The sequence below is a fragment of the Glandiceps talaboti genome, chromosome 1, assembly GCF_964340395.1.
Source record: "Glandiceps talaboti chromosome 1, keGlaTala1.1, whole genome shotgun sequence".
In the NCBI taxonomy this organism is placed as follows: Eukaryota; Metazoa; Hemichordata; class Enteropneusta; family Spengelidae; genus Glandiceps; species Glandiceps talaboti.
In genome coordinates this window covers 20235772-20257948 of record NC_135549.1, presented here as the reverse complement: position 1 = coordinate 20257948, position 22177 = coordinate 20235772, and the positions used below count along the sequence as shown (strand labels likewise).

Here is a 22177-nt window from a genome sequence, read left to right as displayed (position 1 = left end):
CAATATCAATCACAAAAAAAAGAAAGAATTCTTAGCACGTCAGTTTGCACATTAACTTGTAATCACTGCATCCTGTGTTGTACAGCAAAATATTATATTCTGGAAATCTTATTTACTATAATATGGGTTATAAAAGTAGTAAAAACACCATAGTTAAGAGAAAATACATAGTGATCCCATCAATGCTGTTCTATATATTGTGACCTATTACAAGTGATTGAATTATCATATACATAAAAGACACTTCCAATTCCATTACCTATAATTGAAAGAACCCTCTTCAATGAAAATCAAAACACAAGCTATACTAGGTGTTGAAAAGACTATCAAAATTGAGATGCAAGTGAAAAGAGGCACAAAGAGAATCATGTTAACTTACCAAGGAGGAACAGAGAAGGTCCGTAGTACTCTGCATTGCTAATTACATGTTTCAGTGAACTTGGTAACGAGCCATCCATAACTAGTGTAAAAATTAAACAAGGTAAAAGACACATCAGAGGAAGTGACAATTTCAAGTCTGTTGTTGATATTCTTGTTTCTGGCTGACCAAGACTTGACTGTTACACAGTGTTCTATTGCATTCTATTGCAATATTTGTATTCCAATTCTATACTGTCGGATGTATGTTAAATAAATACAACTTACAAGGAGAAAATGTACACCAACTAATCTATTCTCTGGCCCTCGATAACAAAGACTTTCTGAGAAAAATGACTACATACACACATTGAGAAATTATTGTACAAATCATGAAAACATAAGTAAAACAAAAACATGCATGGATAACTGATGTAAAAACTATAAAGACAGGACAAGTGACCTACCATGTCGAATGCTGTCGGAGAATGCTGGATCTTGTATAGCTTTCTTTAGGAAGTTCAGCATAGATTTCAACAGTGCAGCTCGTTGTGGAAAGCACTGTGAACCTGGTTTACCAGTTTTGTTACTATCAGTATCTGATAATTCATGACTTCCATCATCATCAACATCCTCATTGATTTCCATACCACTACCTCCACCCTCCAGATTGGTTCCTGCTGCAGTGTTGTCGGTTTCCATAGCAACTGCTTCGTCGTACATTTGGTGTGGAGATCCTGCTGTGTCGTCATGTTCTTCGAGTCCATCTTCTGCGGGTTGGTTGTTAAATGTTGGTTTTATAACGTAGGGCACTTCTCGTCTACAAATTTCAACTTCATGCTACAAAACAGAATGTGAAGAAAGACGCATGATAATTATGCAAGAATGAAGACAAGCTATTGTAAAGTTTGGTGATGTTAACCCTTTTGAATGACATGTAAGTGTAAACGCTAACATGGCAGTGGTGGCCCAGTGAAATTTAACAGAATGCTATTAACATGTATAATACTGTGACAGCAATGACATGTGTTGTTGAGTTTTGAAACATATCCATCATTCCCAAACTATGAATTCATTGATAAGCAATTCACTTACCTGCAGTCTTTCAATGAACACCGTCAAACCATTATGGTTCTGAAATGCTCCCATGTCCAGGTTTGTTATTAAATCAACAACTCTCACTGCTCTGGTGACAAACTTCAAATAAGACACAGAATATCATAAGTTTAGTTTTCAGTATAAAACACAAACATCTAAAAGTATTTTTCATTAAAATCAAGAATGTCAAATCTGTGAATTTGTGTGCAACACTGTCTAATGAACTATATAAGTGATTTCTTTGTTATTGTTATTGTGATAACTAATCAGCAATAAATGATTTTATTTTCACTATTTTATTGTAACGCCTGTATTTCGCTAATTCTATATGTATATCACTCACTTTAATGCATGATTTTATCTAGTACAATGCATCAATGAGTACTTGGTGTTTTAGCATTTTTCCTTTCACAGGGCTAGGTTCAAAGGCTGGCAAAAAAATAAGATTGCATACAGCTCAATATTGAAAGGATTTCAGTACAGAATATACTGCAACCAGCGCCAACTGAGAGCAATTCCGAGGACTTACTGTGGTATGTGTTTGCTCATCTCCTGGATGACTAATAACTTTCAACAGGGATTCCATCATTCCACATGAGACCAATGCCTCACCACCTAGACAAAGACAAGACAAATACACTTAATGCTACATTTTGTACATACAATTTTGTAAAGGCTTTTTACAGTAGATGCTTACTTAGATTGTGATCATTATCACAAACATATTCTGCAACTCTGTATCAGTGATCGTGATATGCAAAATGATCACTTTCCTTGTCAATAGTACTGACCAGTGAAGAACAATACAACAAGTAACACTGAAGACAGAAGTAAAGCACTTTCTCTATGTGCTACACTCATTTATAGCAGTCATATCAAATGTAAAAGTATACTGTTTCAATTGGTTTATTTGCAAGCCTACCAAGCGGCCTTTCTAATGTGGTAAATTAGCAAATGAAACAGTATAGTTTACACTTGATATGGATGCTACAAATGATTGTGGTATATACAGAAAACGCATTACTTTGGTGTTATGGGTTGGGTTAGGGTTATGGTTGTATACATGTACATTGTCCTTATGTAGTGGAATGTACATTGTATCATAAGGCAATTTCTTTCTACAATTACAAGCCCTATACTTCAATGCTGTGTTCTTGCACAAGTATTATCTTATCACTGTTGGAGCCAAGAGGACTAAATAGAATCATTCTTTTGCTCAAGATCAACTTTTTCAATAATCAGACAATATTTTTCATCGAAATCTGACATGGGTATTTAATTTGGTAGTCACGGTGTGAAAAACCAGGGTCTACTTACCAGCCTCATAGCTTGCAAGATGATACAAGAAGGAGAACAGTGCAGTTGCAAATGGTTGTGGAAATGGCTCTGTATCAGGATCTGTAAACAACAACCGATAAATTGTACACTTTCAGAGCTGTGACATGCATGAAAGGTCAAGGTTTTTTTTTTTACCTTGGAGGCAAAACTCAATATGAACATTCCCAGAAGGAAAATCCAACACTGATGACTATATACAGTAAATATGTGGTATACTTCTTGATGCATTAGTTACTGATTTATTACAGAAAAAGTGGGTTTTGTTAATAAAAAGTCTGCCAAAACCCAAATTTGATCAAGTTCCAGAACAAAATTGATGTGCACATGACAAAAACAACGTCATCATCTTCCTGTGATTGAATGAAATGAAGTTGGTACATGACAGAGACAAGACTACCAGGCAGACTGAAGCATATACTGATTACGCCAAAGTGCTACCCCACTCAGTGAGGAGTCAAGGGGTACGTTTTTTGAGTGAGTATCAATAGTAAACATAAAATAAGGAGATGTATACATACCTATCATTCCTTGAATGCATCTTCTTACTAGGACTGGTAGAAAGCCATGGTAAGATGATGCCCCAGTAGCATCTATTATGGTGTTCAACCTGCTATTCAGAAATGTACTGCTCACTGTTAGATTTCTACAATATCAAAGTTTCCAAATCTATAACTTTCCTATCAACACTTTTAAACGCTCTATTTTAAACACTCTAGTCAACGAAAGTTTTCAGTGGTATCTCTGGTGGAACTCTCCCCCTCCCTTCCCCCCTCTGTCTCCTGCCCTGTCTGTCCCTCTCTCACTAGCTCTCCTCTGTCTCTTGAGTCTTATTGCTTACTAATAGCAATACATTTTGATAGCATATTAAGTATCAAAGTTACAAATAAACTTTCAAACTGTTACTATATCAACAGCTTTTGAGTTATACTAAAACTTTCACACAGTTAGATTATAACTAATATCCATAAATTCAACACTATCACCTTTGAAGATAATGAGAGCCAAGAAATACTTACTTTGGATTTCTTTCAAGATGAATTATTGAAGTCAGGGTTTTCAAAGAAGCTGCTTTAATTTCCTACAGAGGGATACAAAACATTTAGATTATTTTCTTCACATCTCCGTGTTAGGCTAAACATAATACATAAGAAAATGGTCTTTTTTTTGGTCAGCTTGTAAATTGTGAGTGAGTTGTACATATAAAGCCTGAGACAGTACACACAGAACTTACAAGGGTCTCTATGTGAATCATATATTTCATAAGATATACATTTATTACATCAAATTGCGGACTTTTGCAGAGAACTAAAACAGGATATCTATTGTATCTGGATGTAACAATCTTTTCACCAAATGCCAAACTCATGTATAAGAACAATGTTACTTTACAAAGATAATTGTACATCATTGTTGGAAGGACTTACCATTAATCTGGTGTCTTTTAATTCTAACACGTCTACTAATTCTTCTATTAAGCCGTCATACAGCAGAGAGTTAGAAACATCTTGAATTGCACTAGAATACACTGCAAAGATAGAAGTCAGAATTTCAATCAGTGAAGGATTGGCTATCAGTGTACTATAAGGGTGATAAGTTGATTAAATCTACTGTGGGGTTCCAAGACATTTTACCAGGGCTTCTTGAACAAAATTGTGGTATATTGTATGGGCGACTGTGTCACTTTTACTGTTTTTCTTCACAAAACAAGGGCCTTCCTAGATCCTAGCATCCAAAGAAGACGAGGTCTAAATCATAGCTAACAAAGAAATGTTCTTTACTGTATATAGAATACAAATAAGAAAACTAAAGCCGAAGCAGCAAGCATGGCTATCCCATGCCATACAAGTGCACTGGTTGCTAATTAATATTAACTGACATCAATATTCACACATGTCCTTTGTGCAATCATGTACACATACATCAACAACGCGGCACATATTGAGGTAACATACATGTACTACATGTTTAAGTGCTGGTTGCTACATATGAACCACTCCATCCAACATTAGCAACATGCCAGGGCTAACTTTCTGTCAGGTACATGTCTACCCTCTAATGATACAAGTGTGACGAGGCTACATATATATAACATACCTAAAATTGACAGTGCTTGGAGCCTGGCTTGAACACTAAGAAGTCTCTTCTCATGGCCTGCAAACCCATGAGCTAGTCTAATATGGGTAAATAAAGCCATCTGAGGAGAAAAATAGTCATTCATATTACAAACTGTCACCACAGATAATTGTACATTTTCAAATATCAAATGCTGTATTTCAACAAGAAGGACATCTTTGTTGTTCAACTTGCTAAAGCCCATGCTATCGGCTGGTATCTGGATCTGTAACAATACACCATAAGCCATATCACTTATTCCTTTTATTTCTCTTTTGTTTATTGGTGACATGATTTTAAGATTAATACTAGAAAGTCACACATGGAACTTAATTCACAATGTGCCCAAAAATTTCAGACAAAGATGTGCCATCCAGATTCAAAATATATCTATCCATTTAAAAGGTTTATAAAACCATGCAGCCGGTCTCCCTAAACTTGATATCTTGTCAAATGACAATTGCATAGTTAACAGAAAAACGCTGTACTTTACCTGTTTGTCTTTAGGGACATCGAATGTCTTCATTAAGTCTTCCATAATCAACGCTGGGGAATCAGCAACCTACAACATATTATAATTGAAATTTAAAATTGCAATGAATTCAAAATATTGTGATACACACCCAATGCAATTGGGACCACATGAGCGGAAATGCATTGAACAGTAGAATATACCCCGTAGAATATATTGGATATAAAATGTTGTGCTTTTTCAACAATTTGGATCCCCATCCCAAAATCTAAATGCTCCTTCGTATCATGTCACATGTGTGCTTTTCTACCACATGGTATCATGAACTGGTATTATCTATCCATGCGGAAAAGGCATGTGAATTAATCAAAGGGGGCCTAGTCAGGAGGAGTTAGACATGTGTAAGTGGGTTACATCATATTATAGTAACAAGTTGTCTTGTTGATAATATGCTATCTTATCATTTCGTAACTGAAACTGAAAACATCTATTCAAATATGCATTTAGTAGAAATTGTCTTTTGAGTTTGGCACACCAGGCCATTTCAGCCTGCAAACAGGAAATTGAAAAACAGTGCCCTTGCTCAAACTGGAGGTATAATCACCCCATAGCACCGTTTCTTGAGAGCTTTGTCCCTCGGTATTATGTAGAAGTGTAAATCAGGGACGTTTTTCGTATTGTTTAGACATCGAGGAAAGCAGCAGTGCTCTATTATTAACCAAGTACAATGTAACCTATACCACTTATACCCCAAGGTACACACAGACAGAAAGTAGAGTGCCGCCTCAGCACATTTTGGAAAGGCCTATTAGAAATTCATTTTGATTGATTGATTGATTGATTGATGTGTGGCAAGGAGTATGAATTTCGACTTTCATCAAGTACATTATGTACCTTTGTAGCAGGAATAAGAGAAAGTTCTATATTTTCAATATTATGTAAACACATGAGATGGAAGTCTCACCTTATCAACATTGTCAATATGAATTATTGAAACTACATTTCCAGTACTCTTCCTAGGACCTTTACTATCTTTAGATTCAACATAGAATTCAAAGTGTAGAGTAGTAGCACTAGCTGGAAAATCCTAGTGAAAGAAGACAAAACATTCAGATGTTACATTTAGTGCATCAGCTCCAGATATACCAGTCATAAATAATCCTCAACATCTCATTTGTATGATATGAGTGGTGTGTGTGTGTGTGTGTGTGTGTGTGTGTGTGTGTGCGTGCGTGCGTGCGTGCGTGTGTGTGTGTGTGTGTGTGTGTGTGTGTGTGTGTGTGTGTGTGTGCATATGATATGTACACTTTTGATGATGTGAAGGTCAAACATAATTTGAATATTTTTCAAACAAAGTTACAAATTCCAATAACAAATTCTCCCCTGCACCAAGTAATCGCTGGTCACATTGACATTGAAAATCAAAAGATGATATCAATCATAAAAATAAAATGTATAATTTATATAAACATTGGGGCATGATAGCAAATAGTATGCATTTACATCGAATCACTATATATTACATATCAGAAATACAAACTATGACATTATACACATACCTGTTCAGCTAGATCTTGGCAGCACTGAGCTAGACCAAATCCATTGTCTTTTCCACCCCAACTTTCTGCTAGATCGCTGAGTCTGTTCAACAAGGCAGCTCTCTTGTCAGCTGCTAACTTGATGATGAAATTTGACCGCTTACTGTAACACACAACAACAGTTATTGGAATACTCATTTATTACTTGAACTGAAGTGTGAAGTTATAACATAACATTTCACTGGATGTAAAAGTATTACATACAAACAAGTGAAGTGTCAACAAATAACTTTTTTGGGACAGCATGTTTCATACATTGCCTTGGCAAACTTATTACTTTGTACCACGGTAGATGAGCCTTCTGTTTACTAAGATACACACAACCTAAAACTATTGTCGCAACATGTTGATACAACAGTGGTAAGATATTGAACGGACATTTGTAATAGTCTCAGCAGGGAGGTGTCTCAGAGTTTTATTGAGAGTTCCATGAACTTGCGAGCAATGTACTTTATAGGGACTTCCAATGTTTACACTATCTTGATCACAGGGTGATTACAGTCATACAACAGAAGAAACACTGTCACCCACTTGTGTAATCTACCACTTTGAAGAACAGTAGATTTAGTTTGCGCCTATCTTAGTAAACCGATGGCAGGATTACTAGAGACATACTAGCAATGTGGGTGGGTCATAAAACAATTTTTCTAGGATAAACAACCTCTATGCCTGTAGTACACCTCTGATGATGCTGACAAAACATCAGTGAAACTTTGGGATTCGCTTCCAAGAAATTTTTTAACGAAACAAGTAGAAATGTCCATTACTAACTCTATCCTTACTTTGCCAAATGAAGTGGTAGGGTAATAACATAACAATTCTTTGAAAGACACACTTGACAGAATGTCACAACCAAATACTTCGTAAGTGTGTACTTTGCACTCATTCCTTTATTCTTTACAATTGTTCACGTTACATACAATTTGAATCAAACTCCTTAAAAAAGCTTCATGAGTTGCGAAACTAGAGTTCAATTGTTTTGGTTTTTTTGTAGTCAGCTTATTGATATTATCAGTTAGCATGAAATACTGATGTTGTACAACCAGTGAGATGAAATGTCTAGATGGTGGTTAAAGTAAAAGATACATGAAACTGATAAAGAGATTGCAATCACATCTGTTGATTCTGCGGACACAAGTGCCACATCATTCCCTGCATGTACCTGATGCGATGAGCATATTTTCATACAGTATACTCACCTAAATACGTACACCAAATTTAGAACAGCCAATACTGTCTGCATGTGTGATGATGATAACAGAGTTGTAAGATGCTGAGGAGAAAATACAGAAATTACGCTTAATCACGGACATCTTATAAGGGGAACACTTTGATAGCGAGATGCAATTTTCATTTCAATCAGATATTGCTATATTGAGTCCTACCTTGTTTAAGAATGACAACACAGGGTTCTCCTCAGCAAGGTATGATAATTTACATAAAAATCACAGGGTTTCAGAATCTTCTACATCCTTGGACGAGTTTGACAGACTGCATATCATACATAGCTATACATAATATCATAATCATTGATACTACTGGTGACTGATCTCACTTTTCACTGTTTTCAAAACAATCCCAAATGAACATTGCAAAAAAGCTCTAAGTAATACCCTATACGTCAAAGGTCTACATAGGAACTCAGATAACTTCCTTGCTATTCAGACATGATGTACACTTAACTCACCTCCATTGAATTGTACAGATGTCTTGAGAAACTGTGTTCAATGAGTAAGGCTGTAAAGTACAGCATACTATGCAGCAGTTGCTTTAACTGTCGAAAAATAACAAAGTTTATTTCAATAGTTATTTACTTAACACTGGCACCACCAACACAACAAATTGAATTATCTATTGTTGTTGGTGTCAATGGGGTGCTTAATCCTTTCATACATGATTTCAGTACTTGTTATAACAATCAAAAATAAAACTTTAGTTCACAGTTTATTTACGAAGCACTGGAACAACCAACACAAACTGAAAACACCTATTGCTACATTGTACAGGTGCCAATGGGGTTCTTAATTTTACAACAATGTTTGACCAACTGTACCTCTTAGCCTGTCTCAAGCTGTGCGAAATCTACCCACTCGTAGAGAAAGTTGCTGCTGGCAGGTAGATTTAGCACAGCTTGAGATAGGCTAAGAGGTACAGTTGGTCGAACATTGTTGTAACAGTCCAAAGAAATTAAGTTGTACAGCTGTACAGCTATATCGTTTGAAGTAAAAGCCTCTGTGACATTCCAGTACTCCCCTCACGGGATCAATAAAGTATTATTATTATTATTATTATTATTATTAAAGGACTAATAGGCTGTGTTTCAATCCCAGGTCACTGCATGAGTGATATCTGACTGTTATCAGACTGTCATAATGATTACATAATATCATCGTTTTGTTCTACACAAACTTTTGTGAAACACTTTTTTTTTGTTAACATCTCACAATTCTAATACAAATCTGAAGCAAGCCTTTCAAGCCTGCTTCTAATACGTTGTCCACATCTCGTCAAATAAAAGTAGGAATAAATTATCCATGAGAAACGTTATTTCAAGCAAATCAAATGTTCATCCTAATATTAGATGTATAAAACCAACTCACTTTTTGATTTTCCGCTACATCACATGGTAAGACCCAATTGTCTCCTGCGGCAGTTTGACATGCCGATTCCAGTATGCCATCAAATTTATCAAGAATATCAATCCAATGATACAATTCACACTGTAAACAGAACAGACAATGACACAGATACATATCTGATAAGGTTTTTACTCTAAATGTTCCACAACATGTCTAGAGCTTTGGGATATCATTTCCTTGGAAAACTTACGTCATTTATCAGAAGTATGTCATAGCAACCGTCTGAGACAGGATATTATAACAAAGGCTGCCCTTTTACAATGTGACAGAAAATTTAACTGGCACTTGTTTAACTAATCACCTCATAAATTTCACTTTTTAAACAGTTTCAAGAAGATAGCACATTAATCATTTTTTTTTGCATCACTTTCCATGAACATGTCCACCTTGAGTCGTTATTATAAATGTACATTACAATGAATAATGCATGAATCAATATCCCTGATGGGAAATGTACAAATAAAGTGTCACTTAAGTCTCAGCAAGGTTTTCTATACACAAGTATATATACCAAACAATCTAACACTCCTGCCAAAGATTTATACCCAAAACTCTAGAAGCTCTCATGTCCTAAAAGCAAACAACTATAACTGTAGTGTGTGTAATGCAAAAAACAGCAATAATTTGGTGATGCACACACATCATAAACATGGAATTTAATGAAATTATTTTACTAACTGATGTTTCCATTTAAATTAAAAGCTTTGCCTTTGCCATATTTAATTTTCTACAGATAAACATTATCCCTACATAACAATAACTAGCAGAGGAAAGGAACTAATTAATGGATTGTATTTGTTCTTTCGGTTTCAGATTTAATCACCACACAAATCATGAACATTCATCAACAGATTTTCATACATGTAAACAAAATGAATACAACACAAGTTTCATCAGAAAGGAGGTTCTTTGCCATCACATGAAAATCATTTCAACAAAAAACTTTCACATCATGAAATCTAGGTGTTTAATGGTCTGATCCCAAAAAGAAATTCATAAATTTAACGAACAGAGATAATCATAAAAACTCAAGCAGGCCTACAATGTCGTTGTTGTAATTAAATCCCCTGTGGGTAAACATATTTGTGTAGCGGTACACGTAGTACGGTGTAATTTATTCAATCAAATTGATTTTTGGGTCCACAGCCCAAAAACAGCATCCCAAATGATGAATTACGATTTCAACTTATTACTATACACTACTTACATAAACTAGAAATGATAGTTATGTACAATATCTAATTATTGGTATTTTAAGACTTTTCAGTAAATATATAATTGGTCGACTAGTCAAAAGAATAATAACACCCAGTTACAGTTATCACATTTAGTAAATATCAATATTTACAGAAATATTCTTATTTATAGTATTGTGATTAAAACCACTGCCATATGATACACAAGTAGGAAGACTTACCTTGCCATAATTCCATGACTTGATCTGCTTCAGTTCATTTAGGAGTTCGTCATCATTACAAGCTTTCAGTTTCTCAATTAGTGCCTTGCAATCACCAGGCTGGTAAGCATGAAAATCAAACAACCAAGTTTACAAACATGGAAAACTATCAACCAACAAACAATATAAACACTGCAAACTATCAACCAAACAAACAATATAAACACTGCAAACTATCAACCAAACAAACAATATAAACACTGCAAACTATCAACCAAACAACCAACATATACACTTCAAAACTATCAATCAAGTATCCATCTGACACCATTGTTGTTTGTTCCCAGCCACTACCGTTCTAAATCAGCACTTGCGAAAATGATTAATGCCTGTCAAAAACAAGCTACTCATATACACACACTTCTGTTCTCTCTCTCTCTCTACACCTAGCTCAATGCTATATGATTGCTGCACAAACACAGGTCTCAATCTCTTCTCTTTCTACCCCGAGCTGAACAGTATAATTGTTCCTTGCCACTTCCATTCCCTCTACACCCAACTGAATACTAAATGTTCACTCCATACACTTAACTCAATGCTATGATACAGAAACCCCCAACCCTTCTGTCTACACTTAGGCTTGTTCTGTGCCCTTACAATTCTCTCTATGCATGTCATGTTATCTACACTGGCACACTTGGAGGGTACTACCCCGGGCCAAGCATGCCTAGTGATAACAGTTTTCAACTGAATACAACCTCTAATAATCATTTTATCAACATGTATTCTAACATCCCTAATATTACTTGTCTCCTTCAGGTTTGTTTGGTTAACATGATGGGTTGAAAACTGGTTAACATGATGAGATGGGGTATACAAATTTACACTGGGCTCAGTGTTCTCCAGTCATGCCAAACTACGGTTTTCCAAGCCACAACCGTTCTCTTTGTACAATCCACTTAAAGCTGTTTGTTCCATAAATTAATTTTGACTTTCAAGTTATATGTAGTCATTCATTCATCAAGAAGCCCTCACTTACATGCACACATGTACATTGTGTATATCTACATTTATGGCCCAACAGACATGGCCACGTACAGATCACTTTTGAATCTGTATTCAGCACTGAAAAACATGTACACTTTGCCCTTAATGTTTATGTATGACTAAACTTCTGATCGTAGACTGCATTTATACTCATTTTTTTTAACGTAAACTTACTGCCTCAAAATTTCAACATACAGTTTTTGCAGTCATACACTGACATAAATAGTGCACTTACTCACTGAATTTGGATATACATGTACATCCAATGTGCAAATTGTGTTGCAAGTTTTCTAGGATATGAACACATAATGCATAATCAGCCCGAGTCTGGATTCCCACTGTTTTGTTACAATCCTAAAACTTCTCTACAAAACAACTACAGATAACTTACCACTTCTGAGACACTCTTCTTAAGTTTACTTCTATCAACCTTCATATTGTTAAGAATTTAATATGGGCTACATCATCAATTGAAAATATCAAATATAGAATCCATTAATCTGGAGAAAACAAGAACAAAAATATAACTCAACTGCTATTTTAGTACTAACAATGCCGTAATTGAGGAAGATGTTTCAATGTCTGAGAGAGGGAAGCGAACATGTGTACAACCTCTGGAGGCAAGACTTCCTAAAGGGCCTCATTATATTTGAAATCATGTGACAAATTTTGAGTCTTCATAAATATATCAAAGAGAAATGAAAAAAAAAAACACCTTTGGGATTATGGTTACTTAGGCTGGGTGGTTTGGGTTAGTTAATGTCAGCTATTTTTGTAATTTCAACGACAAGCAACAGGTGAGGGGCCCAAATGAATTTTGATAGGTGTTCACATACATACATGTAAACCTTGCTATACAGTACACATACATGTAAACCCTTGGATGCTCGGTGCAGGTGTTTAAGTGGGAAACATGATTAATATTACTAAAGTAGTAAAAAATCGCACAGATCCATGAGAAACGTTACGCTGATAAACGCTGATAATATGGTTTGAAATTCTCCACACATAATTGCCCAATCAGGTTGTTCGTCCAGTTAGTGGGGTACTATAAAGATCACCTCTCAGTGGTTCCTTGTCAATGTGGTGAAAGGAAGAGAGACAGCCCTGTGTTTGTAAGAAAACGGGACCCCACATATAACACAGACGACAGAAATTGGAAGCATAATATTTTATTGAACCATGACCCCTTTACACGTTCAGATCTTGATCTTGTCCATCTCAGCTACATGTACATGTGTTCATCTGCATGTCACTTCATTTGAATGATCATATGTGTCACCCAACTGCTGCCAAACAATCTGATTGGGCAATTATGAGTTGAGATTTTCAAACCATGTTATCAGCGGTTTGCAATTCTAGTCACAAGTGAGATATGACAGATTAAATCAACCATACCGCCAGTGCCCACAAACAGGCTACATGTAGCTGTTCTCAGGAATACAACCGAGTTTCTTCCACAGACAGTGTGCCCTCTAATGCAATTCAACATACTATCGATGCACAGCAATTTGTGACGCATCAAAATTTGGATTCCCCTATCTCATACTACATGTACATGTATAATCCACAAGTGAACACATGTTCATAAATTTAACCTGAGTCAGTGACACATTTTTCTCTTGTAAATAGCAGGAACACTACCTACATGCACATACATTTTGTAAATTCAAATTATTGTGCAATACGTAGCACATCAGTATGGCCACATATTGGACTGTCGATCACATTTACATAACTTGTGGACCCTGATCCAGGAGCTGACACACAGCTTCTTGAGAATGCATATCAGATGACAAGTCATAGTCATAAAGAAGGAAATATGTTAAACTTTTACAGAATATTTTATGCAAGTCATCAGTCAAGATAAATTTGTTGAAGAAATATTTTGGTGTGATGGAAAATGTATCACACATGAACAATGTAAAGAAATACATCAAATGAATATACAAATGTATACACCTATTTTCAATAAATGTAACTGGTAGCGTCCATTTTCATTTTGTTATGATTGACATAACATCATAAATCATGCACATACATACCCATTCAGACTGTATTTCTAAAAGTTTCTTTGAAAAAAAATAATATTGTATTCAATTTTTGTCTTTTGGATGTCGGGAAATGTTGCAAAACAAAAGGAATTTTTACTTCCAGTGGGTCAGTCTTATGTGTACATGGAGTTCTTAATTTCCTTCAAGTACATCAAAACAACATTCGATTTGAGGCATGTACTGATGATGTACACCTGCATCTGGCCACGACACACTAATAGCATATAACGGCAATAGCTCGTTAGCATCGTCACAACGGCATGGATGCGATACGACTAACCGATCCGAGCGGTACAACGAACGGAGAACACTATCAATGCCAAGTGATGTGTGATATATATGAACCATGGACTCGGCCTGTTGCAGGAAACTGGGAAAAAGTATTTGTGTCATCAACTGGAAGTACATCTATGATCTAACGTTACATTTTTTGCACAATCATTTGCAGACGGTAATCGTCATTACTAACTCAACCTCACTTGCAACTATTTTCAGATGATGACGGGAAAACTCGTCATTCTCGCGTACCAAGTACAACTCTGAAACACCACAGAAAATATAGGTCAATTTTCAAACGAGACGGTGATAAAACAAAAAATCTCGACACTCGGGAAAAACGAGCATATTCAATACTCACATGTAATGGCCGCCATTGCTGCTGATAACTACTTTGTGGGCTCCCGGATGTTTGTGGCCTCGTCCGCAGTAGCATTAACATCCAGATATTTGAAATCAGTCCACGATGCTGACGGTCGAGATGACAAAGTGCCGATTTTTTTTCTAGAACATTAAAATATATCTTTAAATAAAATGATAGCTATACTATAAATTTATATCTATTATAAAGCTTGCAAAACACATCCAAATGAATTTTTCTGGATTGTTCTGCTTGTTTGCAGATTTGCCCTTGAGGGCGCTCTATCATGAGCAGGGAACCGGGCCTCGAGGACATCATCCAACAGTGCGGCAAACCATGCTTTACACGAACACAGAGCAGGATTTACAGGGGGAGTGGGGATGAGGTAGCTGCAATATTTGTAGCGTTAGTTTTGAATTCTTTTGTTTTGTCATACTTTAAGTTTTCTTCATTCTGGGACTTAAACTCAAACTCAAACCCCAGAATGAAAAACACCTCAAAAACAAAACAAAAACCAACAACGAGTCAAATTCAAAACTAATTACGCTACGTAACAATTATTGCAGCTAATAAGGGTGAGGATTAAATTGTGTATTTGTAGGGGCACGAGAATAAATGTCCAAGGATCCGAGCTCATAGGCCTAAAATGTCTGTGGTCTGATGAAAACATGTTTTCACTTGATTTTCATATTTTCGCTGACGTCACGGTTTCGTCGACGTCATCCGTTAGCGTTATGTACTACGGTTTATCTTCACTATTCATTTTTACTTTTCCAGAGTGAAGGGCAATAGTAACATAACTTCATTACACTTTGGGGCGAGTAATTTGAAAACACACCAAACTCTCAACTAGAAAATACGTCATTCCTGCACAGAAACACAGCTAAGTTAACCACTGAGGTACTGTTTAGAACTAGAAATACAACATCGTCATCATGAAGCCATGCCATTCTAAACAAACTATATCGAGAAGAAGAAAAATTCACGTGCCTTTCACAGAAACAGCCGAACAAAACCACAGCAAACATCCAATTTTACTCATCCATTGAAACCCACAATTCAAGTTATCCAAACGAAGTGATTAGTACAGTTCAAACCATCCGTGAATTAATATTAGTCTCGCTGCCACAGCCTGCCAGACTCGTAACTATCGTCCCGAGTCTTTGTATGTATGCCGACGAAAAGAGAGGGACTAGTCCCGTCTAAAGTCCCTCACTTCTCGCGGCTTCGCCGCGCCGCTCAGGGCGCACTTCGTGCGCCTAACAAAGCTAAGGGATGATCGTCACGAGTCTGGCAGCGAGACTATCCGTGAATAAGCTTAACATAATCATTCCCTTGAATAGCCGTGTGCATTTTAGGGACTTTTATGAAAAATTGTAATAAATTAAAAACTAATCACAACACAGTGTGATATCAATTCATATTAATTTTAAGTAATGTAAATGATAATCCAGCCTTCTTTATATTTACTCATGTGAGACCCACTCTTACTAAAAGGTAGTGTTCCTTTCTTCATCACACTTTACAACTTATTAAAGTAACAAATTGATTCATCACTGTACGGTTTTAAACAGCGATCTCAGTTTGATAGATATGTTCAGATATTACGGTACGAAGTGGATATGACTGTGGTGGGATGCCAATATTCCCAAAATTATGCAAAGTTAGATAATAAATACAATGAGTCAAAGTAAAATGGGATCTCCTCCCGTTTAAATCTGATCATCATCGAGAATTGATTTGTAAAATCTGAAGTTTCTATAAACTCATTCTCCAGGCCGTTCCACACCTGTATAGTACTGCAGGTTCCCTTTATCAATACAAGCTCACAGTTATTTCTATTCAACAATAGTAACATTACGTTCTTATAATAGGGAACTTGCAAACCCGCCATATTGAATGTTGCATCATGGGAATGTGATAATAAATACTAATCGATTAGCATTGTAAACAATACTGCTACATTGTTTATAACCAGGAATGATCAATTCATAGTCACCCTGCTGATCTTTGTGGGAGGTCAATTTTATCAGTAGCTCCAGATTAGGTATTACGATAACCACAGATAATCCCACAGTCCTTTGCGTCTGAGCATGCTCAGTTCGAATTGCAAGTTCCCTATTACGCCATGCATGTTGCACATAATGGGATACTATATCAATAAGAGAAACGGTGTCAAGACTTTCGAAGTTATTTGTGGTAATTTCGGGCTCAATAAACACTGATGCTAAACTCATCAATTTTTTGAATTTCTTTGTTCCAAGTTTTCCGATTCGCCGAATGTACTTTCAGACCTTGTATAGGATCACAGTGTTGTCCACTCGGAGCGTTTTATCCACATCCTGCTAAGTAGTTTGAAGATTTGAAGCTATCTCTAGTACCCGATCAAAACTGACACCACCTCATTAGAAGTGTACCTGTTGTGAAGAAATCTTCACTTACTTATTCCATGACCTATTATTGTGACATTATGCTGAATTTTAGGAACGGATAAAAATTATGGACAAGACCAGGAAGAAGAAAGCAGAAGTGAAGAAATATAAACTATAATTAAATAGTACTGATGATACTCTGTCATTTAAAAAAAAGGTACTCTCATAGAGAGAGTACTAGTAGTACACGTCTGTCAAGTAATGTCATTAGACACATTCTTTTGATTATAATGAAACATATTAAATTATACATTTCAGTATGCAAATTAGCGTAATTAATATGCAATTATAATATTCACTATACCATGCGCACAAGCCAAGATATTGTCTTCGAACAGAAAATATGGATGTTATACCTTGGTCATTCATTATTTTTTTCCCAATTTTTCATGAATTCTGCTTCAGGATATTATTCTCATATTGATTATATTGTCACTACTCGTCTAGCGGCTCATAGTGACAAGGCCCCTTATAGGTCACTTGTATTTGGTAATGGCTGAACGAGGAAAGATATCGAGAAAATATTTATCTAATTATGTCAGTTGAGTAAATTCTTGATAAGTAAATTCGGTTAAACAACATGATTATCGGTCAAAAGAGTTGCAGCAGCGGCGACAAAAACCGCTGCATGGCATCTAAGGCCAAGAAAAAAATGTTTCTGGTCAGAACAATTTGTCTAAAATGATGCGACGACACACATTTTTTTTAAATTCTCAACAAACCTGCCACTCAATTTACTATTTATGGCAGTTACTGTTCGTTTTATTTAGTACTTTAGAGCAAGTGTGTATGTGGGGGCAGATGTAATTTGCTTGTTCATGATTGGCTCTGCAGTTGTCTTCAATGAAGTAGGGAGGGTTATTTTTGTGTTTCTTCCCCGGATCTGCAGACTGCATGGGCTGGACAAACACGAAAAGAAAAGACCGACGCGGGGGTATTTAAGACAAGAAACAATTCTTGGGGTTTTTTTTGGCCTACCAAACAAAAAACGCGTATATATATGCAACTATAAGTGATACCTTTAATTCATTTGCATGTATTTTAAATCAAACAAGTATTCTGCAGCATCGGTATCTTACCTCCTCCTCGTTCAAGAAATTTTAATCGAAATGTCCGTGATTTTAGTTCAATGATTTTATGGATAGTTTTATCTACTACTTTTGTATAGTTTAAGACAGATCTGATTGGATGATTCAGTCATAGTACGTCATGATCACATAATACAGTTGCTATAATTAAAAAACCACTTTCCTGACTGGCATCGTATATCATAGTGGGACACTGTTATTACTTTTATGACTTTTGATGTGTTCATATACAAATCACAGAGATGCTTGAATTGCTTGTGGTGTACGAAACTGTAAACTAAATCGAGTAAATATTACTATTTTGTTTGTTTGTTTGTTTGTTTGTTTGTTTGTTTGTTTGTTTGTTTAAGTACACAGTGACGCATCTGTTCATATTATAAAAATATCGTAATTTGAAGGCGCTGAATCAATGATTTATAGTATAATTCATATAAATTCCTGCCTGGCTCGTAACAATGTTTCAATTGTGAAGTGCTGAATAATGCACAACAGGCGTCACTGTGTACTTTAAAAATCATGATATCGTAGAGAAAGTGACGTCATTAAGGCTGAATTTACGAAATATAATACAAGGCTAGGTATTATGTAAAACATTACATCATTGATGAAATCGTTACATTGGATGTACTTAGTGAATACCAGGTGCGATGCATATCACTAGTGCTAAAATAATTTGATTGGGTGTACTATAGATCATCCTGAATATAATACCAGGTGTAAAATATCACATCATTGATAAAATCTGATTGGTAGTACTTAGTGTAAGGTGTTCATTGGACATAGTAACTGAATACTAGGTGATATGTAAAGTCTCATCATATGATGATATGATAAAATAATTTCGTTGAATGTATTAAATGAGTAACACTTGTTCTATTCAGGGTTAACATATTCATCATATTTGAGTGAAGACTATTTGAATATTACTACTCCGTTCATTTCATTCGAGATCTTCGTATCGCCTCTTAACTTCTCGTAAGCATAGGCCACCTTCAGGACAGTGCTGTCATCAAATTTTCTTCCCACTATCATCATACCAACTGGTAGACCATCAGAGAAACCGGTATTTATAGTGAGAGCTGGATGACCAGTTAGATTGAATGATGCCGTGTTAGCAATCATTGACAATGCATGCTTGTATATTTCTGAAGAGTAAAAGACAGTTATTGGTCATTAAAGGGGTACAAGCTGAACTTGTATTGTGTTTTTAGGTATTTTGTTGTTGTTGTTGTTGTTGTTGTTGTTGTTGTTATTGTTTTGGGGGAGGTAATTTTTGCTGCAAATTTTTTGAAAGATTTTCGTAGTATAATGTCCCAATAGGGAACTTGCAAACCCGCCATGTTGAATGTTGCATCATGGGAAATGTAATAATAAATACTAATCAATTAGTATTGTAAGCTATGTTGATACATTGTTTGGCAACCACAAATGATCAATTCATAGTTACCCTAACCATTGTGGGAGGTTAATTTTATCAGTAGCTCCAAATTAGGTATTACAATAACCACATATAGTCCCATAGTCCATTGCGTCTGAGCATGCTCAGTCTGGATTGCAAGTTCCCTGTTCATGAAACATACTTAACCATCGCTTGCAATTGACTGAACTCAAACCCTCAAACCTTGTATAATATAAACGATGTCAACGATTCGATGACGTAATTATTGTACGTATAATAAAATGTAGAGGAAACCCCCCCCATACGATCAACTGTCCTAAGAATGCGACTATTGAAATGTGTCATATTCAATACTTAATATTTACAATCCTGTCGTGTAATCGTGTAAAAACGTAAAATGCGCTTTCAAAAGTGACGTCTCTCATGCAAGCATCTCCGACGATCACATTACCGCGCCCCCAACGGCCAAAAGATCTGTATTCAGTACCTTTTGGCACATTACAGTCACTTGTAAGCTGATACTTCAGTCAAGGAGCTGATATGCTATTCAGGGATAGTCATAATATAAACTAATGACTTTATTAGGTATTTATGAATATTATTTTTAAAAACATCGTCACCGGTGTCTGTATCGAAAAATAGTAGTCTTTTCCGACGGAGACGGTATTTGTTGAATATTCATAAATAATACCCAAAACCATTATTTTGCATCCTTGAATAGAATATTTTATAGCTCACAAGTGACTGTGATTTCTGGGCCGTTTCAGTGCAGTGGGTGAGACGATATATGAATGTTTAATACAAATACCTGAGATTGCAATACTTTGTACTAGTTACAGAACATGTCATGTAAATGCTTGGCTGTTTCACAATCAATGCTTCACTTATATTGCACTTTGGGGCAAAAGTGAACTTGAAGGTTTCGTAATGGTAATCTTCATAGACAGTTTATAAAAGAAGTTAATCTAAATTGTTCTACTCGTCAGTATGAACTTGTCAGAAGGGATTAATACACTTTCTATTTTGGATACTACATGTTATTAACACTACAAATCACCACATCTCACCAGATTCCAGTTTCTATTATACACTAGGTATGACAACCTAAAGTTTTCTAATATATACCGATGACTTTACTATACATACAATATTAATGCCCCTATACCAATGTTACGGGCCAATTTTTATGTGACATGGGAAACTCATTTAAAACTTTCATTTACGTTAACTTTTCGAAACTTGGAAATATTACCTCAAAGGCTATTAACCGGGGCTATGAATAACCTAAACATTGCCTTAATAGAAGCAAAAAACTGCAGATCTGCCAGGGGGAAACCCCAAGCAAGGACTCCCTAACCCCCAGAGGTCACTCGTGCATTCAACCAAAAATCAGATGCACCAACAACCTTTTTACTGTCATAATGGTATCAAACTTTTTTTTTAAATATTTCAACCCTATGTAGTTGCTTTTTACAAGTTAGTGCTGTCTTGTAAAGCTTGGAAATTATTTTCTGAAAATGTCTGAATTGTCTCAAAATTGACTTTTCAGGGTTAAAATCTTCCAGGGCTTCTAGGGGGAGACCCCCTAGGACCTCCATAAGAGATGCACACATTCCCTTCTCAAGCTTTTCCCCTACCTTTCTCTGTCAAGATGCTATTAAACGCCTTTTGGAATATATTTACCCTGGGTAGTCGACAATTATAATTATGATAGTGCTAACCGGGAACTAATAAAGTAGATGCAAGACCGTCAAGTAGTCCACATTGAGTCAGAATTAAAAAAAATACCTGTCATGTGAATATTATATATTTATGGCTAACTCACGTATCCTGAACAGTATATACCACCCAGAAGAATTTACAAATACACGTGAGACTACATTTTGTGGCAACAATTGGCCATGTCACATGGCAATTTTAATGTCCAACAATATCACAGAAAAATACAACAGCAAAGACTTTTCTCACCCAGAAAAAATCCCTTTATTCGGTAGGATAATCTCTATCAGCCAACCCACTTTACAATAATCAAATAAGGTCAAAGGTTACAGTTGGCCAAAGATCATGTGCAAAAGGATAGTATTTAAAGCCTTATCACTCCGGTCAAGGTTATTACCTATTGTATTAAGGAGTGGACACGAGATGGTAATCCCTAGCGGAATGATTCTTCATTTATGGGTGGGTGGGTGGATGGGCTTCAGATCTTATTTCCCGGTTTGTGTTACCTCCCCTGCCTTCCCTCATCACCAATTATATACTTTGGAGTCTGCTTAATCATCTGAACATTTGAACGTCAGTGTCGTGAAGAAGGGATGTCACAGACCTCTTCCCTTCACCTGGTTATATACATACCCTCATTAATATATTCGTGATATTATTTGCATATTGCGGAGAAATTTCATAAGACTTGGAATAATACAAAATGGCTCTCTATTGTCTATGGTTACACCTGCCTGGGTAAAACTTTAACGAATCACCCCTCATGCATATTCATATTTGATTAGCCAATC

General features: G+C 36.0%; 1 protein-coding gene across 1 annotated transcript in view; it reads right to left on the bottom strand.

Annotated features, from left to right (window-relative positions):
- LOC144453971 (E3 ubiquitin-protein ligase HUWE1-like) overlaps window positions 1-12557 on the bottom strand; it is a 69231-nt gene extending 56674 nt beyond the window's left edge. Inside the window, exons 1-17 of the mRNA XM_078145348.1 lie at window positions 12449-12557; window positions 11032-11130; window positions 9576-9695; window positions 8663-8749; window positions 8175-8248; window positions 6937-7078; window positions 6342-6464; window positions 5399-5467; window positions 4888-4987; window positions 4218-4318; window positions 3810-3871; window positions 3312-3400; window positions 2773-2853; window positions 1985-2070; window positions 1453-1554; window positions 825-1197; window positions 380-460 (exon numbers count right to left, since the gene is read on the bottom strand). Of these exons, the coding sequence (XP_078001474.1) occupies window positions 380-460; window positions 825-1197; window positions 1453-1554; window positions 1985-2070; window positions 2773-2853; window positions 3312-3400; window positions 3810-3871; window positions 4218-4318; window positions 4888-4987; window positions 5399-5467; window positions 6342-6464; window positions 6937-7078; window positions 8175-8248; window positions 8663-8749; window positions 9576-9695; window positions 11032-11130; window positions 12449-12493 (1834 nt within the window). The 5' untranslated portion in view covers window positions 12494-12557. The remainder of the gene's footprint in view (window positions 1-379; window positions 461-824; window positions 1198-1452; window positions 1555-1984; window positions 2071-2772; window positions 2854-3311; window positions 3401-3809; window positions 3872-4217; window positions 4319-4887; window positions 4988-5398; window positions 5468-6341; window positions 6465-6936; window positions 7079-8174; window positions 8249-8662; window positions 8750-9575; window positions 9696-11031; window positions 11131-12448) is intronic.
- Window positions 12558-22177: the final 9620 nt, after the last annotated feature.